This window comes from Hyposmocoma kahamanoa, unplaced genomic scaffold (assembly GCF_003589595.1).
Source record: "Hyposmocoma kahamanoa isolate Upper Pololo Valley unplaced genomic scaffold, ASM358959v1 98433, whole genome shotgun sequence".
Classification (NCBI taxonomy): Eukaryota; Metazoa; Arthropoda; class Insecta; order Lepidoptera; family Cosmopterigidae; genus Hyposmocoma; species Hyposmocoma kahamanoa.
The window spans coordinates 3,843-10,479 of NW_020655584.1; the positions used below are offsets into that span (position 1 = coordinate 3,843).

At 34.6% G+C, this 6,637-nt stretch overlaps 1 protein-coding gene across 1 annotated transcript; it reads left to right on the top strand.

Moving 5' to 3' along the window:
* Positions 1-1,019: 1,019 nt before the first annotated feature.
* Positions 1,020-5,703, top strand: LOC113238838 (L-threo-3-hydroxyaspartate ammonia-lyase-like; the record flags this gene model as incomplete). Its single annotated transcript, XM_026475682.1, has 4 exons — positions 1,020-1,157; positions 2,482-2,595; positions 5,270-5,340; positions 5,416-5,703. Coding segments are annotated over exons 1-4 (485 nt in total), but the record flags the coding sequence as incomplete, so codon positions are not given.
* Positions 5,704-6,637: the final 934 nt, after the last annotated feature.

Below are 6,637 nucleotides of genomic sequence, written 5' to 3' on the forward strand. Positions count from 1 at the left end.
ATAATTATTTTGTTTGATAGGCCTTGCAAAATATCACAAAAGTGTCAGATGACATATAAAACAATAGTCTCCAAATTTCTTCTTTTTTCCATTCTCTAAGCTCGAAATCACCTCGAAATACTACTAGATAAAATACTATTTCAAAAACCTATTTCGTGCAATGTTATCATAATTCAAATCTGTAATTTTTTTTAAAATTTAAGTATTTTTTTTATTACATTAATAAAACTAAAGATAAAATTGCTGAATAAATTAATCATAAATCCAAGCTGAGGCTGAAATACGGAAATATACTGCAATTACGTCCTTATGTTAATTTGCATAATATAACATGGAAGTAGAATGTAACTAAAGATGATCAAGTTTAGAATTAAGTGCCAATGCGTAAAAGTGTTTAAATTAGTAGTTTGCACGTGCGTTACCGAGACGACTCACCCTTTTGTCCTATTACTCGAATATTCTAAAGATGATGCGATAAGACAATCGGTGCAAATAATATTTCGCCAACTATAAGAGGTTGTTAGTATTGTACAAATAACAATGGGGAATGGATGAAAATTTTAAAAGTGCTTGATATTTTGTTTATCGGTAGGAATAACATTCCTCTTTAACACCAAAAATCCTAGATTTTCAATTACGTTAATTAATAAAATAAAATCCTGCCATATTACACTAGTACGGCTGTATATGCGACTACCAATAAAAAAAACATGGCAGAATAATATTGACAGTTGGTTTTTTGCAAACAACAGCTTGTTTTCATAATCTTACGATTTTACGAGGGTTGTTGGTTATAATTACGATTTTACGGCTATTTATTCACATTGAGTATATTAGTTTATTTGTATGTATTAGTTACATCGTTTGAACGTACTTTTTTAGAGCAACCTTTTTTCGGTAGCATAGATAAGATAAAAAAATATAACGCGTCATAAATTTGTCAAAAGTTTTTTATAACATATGATCTTCAAAAAGCAAAAAAAGGCTCAGCGCAAAGAAAGGAAGAAAAAAAGTGAATTTATCCCCGTAAATGTTCCCTTGAAAGTTTTTTTGTATTTATTTTCACGAAATGGAAAATTATTCACGAAACTTAAACGAAAATATAACGTATTAACCTATGGTACCGTACATTAAAATAAAACAAAATGGCCAGTCAGGTAAGGGGTAGTGAGCGAAGTCGCCAGAATTTAGGCTCTAATAACTCTTAGCTCGGAGAAGTTTTAGCCCAATTTTCAGATTTCCATTACGATCATAAACACTAGTTGTTTATAGAGCTTAAGAACCAAGCAAATTTAGTATGTGAACTTAATCAAATTTTAAATGAATTGTATTAAATCGGTGTCACAGTGAAGAATTACTTTCTTTGAAATGTTTTGTCTCGTCAAAAATGAAATAACCCTAAGGGCGCCTTCAAATTAGACGCTTGTAGAAGCGCTGCAATGGCGCGACTGTGGCGCAGCAGCCGCGCGTCTGTAGCCGCGCGTCTGTAGCGTTTCAGTAATGTTTAGAGCCTGTAAACGGAATCGCGACGCCAGTAATCGCGATGCAGTCGCAGCGAGTAGACTTTTGCACACGTTCACAAATTCAGTGGCGTCGTAAACGCGCGTCTCGAGCGCGTTTCGATCGACACAAACGCAACAATTTGCTTTTTGAGCCGTATTGAATCAATACAAATGCAGCAATCAGCTTTTTAAGCCTCTACGGCGTCGCAAACGCGCGTCGTCTTTTTTTGAAGACGCAGTAAAATGACACGTGCAGGGTTGTCAATTTTCATAAAATTTTATATAGTCATGTAGTTGCTATCGACAATTTTATCGATAAATTGTGAAAGGAGGTAAAATTTTGCCAAAATGTGTAAATTGTGAATGTTACGACGTTCTAAAGATCACTATATTGAATTTTTATTGAATTGATATTCAATTAGCGTCAGCGTATAAACAGCGTCTGGCAGGGTAAGCTAGAAGACGTCGGTTCGAATCCGGCCGGTTCGAAGGAATTTTTTCTGACTGTTCGATCTTTGTATTAATGATTACCTATATTGAATTAAAACGAAAATCTTTAGTTTTTAGTAGACATAATTTTAAATGCAGTGTATGTATGAACTTACAAAATTGAGTGTTCGAAGTTGGTCGAATAATGGGCCAATGATGATTCGTAAATAAGTGCAGCTATTTCTTATATAAGGAATTAGTCGATAGTCGATAGACTATTCATTGATTACAATCACTGGCTGCTTGCAAACGGGAAACATTTTTGCGCAGTGAACTGTTATTTACTCCATCGTCAAAAAAATACAGACTATAATTACTATAATATAGTTGTGACTGCAAAGTGGCGCGCGCGTCATGACTGCAACTGCGCTTCTAAATAGTGTAAATTAGTAGTGGTCCGGACTGCAGCGCTTCTACTTATAGAATAAAGAAATACACGCTTACGTCTAATTTGAAGACGTCGTAATATACACTAAAAATTATTTTAAAGGAAATTGAATTTGATCAATTCAGTGATCCTAACAACCCGCGTAAAATAAAATTTGAAGACATCGTAGCTGCTGCTAGGAGAATATCAGGATATGTTGATCGTACACCATGCTTGGTAAGTAATTTTTACATTGTCATTGCCTTACAAATAAATGGACGACGGGTCTAATACAAAAACCACGAAAAAAATGTCCCAAGTCAACCTATTCGAAATTTAAATTGTTATGTCATCGCAGTATCGCGCTGTCCGTAGAACAAATGAAGACTAAAGCGGAGTGTCGCGCTCTGTATACGATTTTAGCGCCTTACAAGTGCGGACACTTTTTAGCGCGGACCCGACGTCCATATAATTGTAAGTCAATGTACATTGTACACATTTTTCGAATAGGATTTAATAGTACACATTGTGTATTAAGGACGGAAAATAAGAAATTATTAACGAGGGTCTATTAGAAGTTCGCAGCCGAAGGTTGAAGGTTTCAATAACTGAGTTTTGTATTTTTTTACTGTCCTTGATACGTACAATGTTTTTCAACACATTTGTATGGAAATAAATACGATGTTTGTTTCTTGTATGAATAAATAAATGGTTCACAACACAACAATTATGGATTTTGCAAATGGCGGGTTATTTTTATTAGGTAACAGATGGCCAGCTGGCTATTCTTCCATAGATCATACAACTCGACTTAAAGTGCTGTAAAAAGCAAAGACGCATACAGTCATGATGGATTGTAAAAAAATTAGCTATTTTTTTACACAGAAAATAATTAAAATCAATTTAAGAAATTTTTAATAGGGGAGCGTGAGGGAATGGGAGCCTACTAAGGAAAATTGACAATAAAAGTCATAATTTATGCAATTTAAATTTTTATTAGTTATGAACGTACGCTTCCCATATCTGGGTACTAAATAATCACAGAAAAAATATGAAACTGAAATAAAATATTTGGTTAAAACCATTGACTTACAAATAAATGGACGACGGGTCTAATACAAAAACCACGAAAAAAATGTCCCAAGTCAACCTATTCGAAATTTAAATTGTAATGTCATCGCAGTATCGCGCTGTCAGTCGAACAAATGAAGACTAAAGCAGAGTTTGGCGCTCTGTATACGATTTTAGCGCCTTACAAGTGCGGACACTTTTTAGTGCGGACCCGACGTCCATATAATTGTAAGTCAATGGTTAAAACAGAAAAAATTAAAACATGTCATTCGCACTCATTACCCCACAGTTCGGGAAATGGGAGCCGGTAAGAATCCCGTACGTCAAATGGGAGCCATTATATATAATCAGTCTGAAAAAATAAATAAATAAATAAAGTAATAAAATATATATGTTAAAAAGTAATGAAAATAAACAAGAAAGTGTTAAAGGAATATCCAGTGAATTTTGCAATGGGATAAGAAGAGCCAAATAGCTCTCATTACCTGCGTAACATCGAATTGAAATAATAAAATAAATAATAAAACAGTAAAACCAAATCTATTTTTATTGTGATTTCAAGCATAACTTCTAAAATTTGATAGATATGGCGGCATAGCTAGTGTAAGTACAATGTATCTAGGCATTTTAATGCTTACCTGGGATGATGAAATTTAGCAAATTTTATAAGCGCGGAGCGAAAAACACACAATCATCTCATACGACTAAACGCGGGGTTCTACGGGGGCGCCTACGGGACTCGAACCTTGTCGAACGTTAACGAAGACATAGGAGTGCCGTTTGCACAAATACGAGCACTGGGAAAGTCCAGTTTAACATCGCTCTCATTACGCGCGGGCTCCCAATACCCCCCGTTTCCCTAGTAAGTATTTAAGGAGTATGTGGCTGAATTGCAATAAAATTTATGTTTAGATAACATTTTAAGCGAATGTTTTAATTTTGAACTTAAGTAACCTCCTTACTTGAACTTGTACCTGACCTATGTAAGGAAGTATGTCGTGCTACAAATTAAAAAAAACTCCTTTTCGACCATGGCTATAATGGAAAGAAAAATTAGGATTAAAATAAAAAAGTTTTATTTGGGGCATTATAGTCAAGTTAGCTGCCATGATACTATTTACGAAGTGATAATTAAGTGTGATGAACTTGGATTTTGTAATATTGAATTCGTCATCGCCATCATAATTTATTTATTTATTTATTTATTTATTCATGAGTCGATTTTATACGTCCCACTGCTGGTCCGCCACGCCCAATGCAGGTTAGGGACATGTTTTCCGAGGGTTGTGAACCTTTTTAGACATGCAGGTTTCATCACGATGTTTTCCTTGACTTAAAAGTTCATGGTAAATTTCAAATTAAATTTCGCACATAAACCCGAAAACCTCAAGGTGCGACGGCTATGCTTGAGAGGCAGCATGTCAAACCATTAGGCTACCACGACGTTTCATAATATTGAATAAGATAACATTAATTTGTAAAAAAATAAAAAGTTAGGGCGCATTTATTCGACACGAATTTCATCGCGCTCACCTCGAGTTGCCGCCGCGCAGCGACCGCGTGCGTCTAACTGTCATGGCAAAATAAGCTCTATTTATTTTACTTTTACGTTTTAACTTAAATGAGCTTCCTGGGCACGCGGGCGAGTTTGGCTTGAATCTGGTCTAAGCGGCGGCCGCGCGGCGACCGCGCCGTTGTATTATGCAGATGAATTCAGATTCGCCATTAATGTACATGAAGAAGTAGTGACTAGGCGGTCGCCGCGCGGCGGCCGCGCGATAAGTTTCACCTCGTATCACTGAGCGCTAACAATTCAACTTACTTCTTTTTTATTTCATAGAGAGCGCATATGTCATCGAGACTGGGCATGGAAGTGTTTTTAAAGGCAGAATCTATGCAACACACAGGATGGTATATTTAATTAATTACACATAGTATATCTTTACACTGAAAATCCAAATTTAAAACAGCACAAAATTTTGATAGCTTTAAGGAACGTGGAGTGCTAAACGCTTTGACACAACTTAATGTTGACCAGAAGAGAATCGGAGTGATCTCAGCATCTATTGGTAACTATGGTATAGCTTTGAGTTGTGTTGCTACAAAAATGAGCATACCTTGCATCGTGGTGATGCCTATAAATACTCCAACCAACAAGATTAGCAAGGCTCGAGAATATGGGGCAAAAGTTATGCTTCACGGCACCAATATGCAAGATGCCATCATGCAAGCAAAGTTGTTACGGAAAGATAAAAAGATGCTTTATATTAATGGGTGAGATTTTTGATATTTATGAATATTAAACATCTGCGAATGTAATATTGATTGTAATGAATATTATGATGTTTTACTACCACGATATTAATTCCTTTTTTGTTTATTTTTTTATAGAAAATATTTTTTGTGAAGTACTACACTAATTTTTAAAAATTTGTTAATACATAAATCAAACACAAAGGAAAATTCCTTCAATCAGATAGTACTCGAACCCGCGTCTGTGTCATAGTAGGGCAAGTCTAGTTAGATCGAAGGAATTTTTCTTGGTGTTTGATCTTTGTAATAATAATTATCTGCGAATTGTAATAGTATTTTTGGCATAAATATTTATTTTATTTATTTATTTCATACAAACAAGGCGTACAAGAAAACAGTACAATTTCTCACTAAACTGTGAAAGCAGTTTGTTGGCGAAGTTACACCATAATCACAAAAATATAATATACCTTTAACAGTGTAGAATTTAACTCAATTTATATGCTTTCAAGAAGTATAAATTTTAATTTTTTCTTCAAACTGAATTTACTTAACAATTCTCTGCCTCTAAAAAAATCTAATTTATTAAATATAATTGGCAAGAGATATCTATTTGTTCTTTTACCATAATAGTTATTTACTTTTGGACTCTCCTAGTATTAGGGGTTAAAGTATGAAATTGCCGTTTTATTGCAATAGGTTCTTTGAATTTTCATAGAATCTTCATGGTTTGAGGTTTTCGAATGAAACTTTTTTCAAATGGTTTCTGTGATTTTTTTTTTTAAATTTGAAACATTTGAATATCGACTTTCAATTGTTTTTGTTATTCAATTTAGACAAGAAAGATGGATACTGCGAAAATTCTTGAATTGAAGATTTTTGAATACGAGTTCCGACGCGGATAGTTCCGCGGCAGAAACAGCCCGCAATATCAATGCTGCGTTTGGAGAGGGGT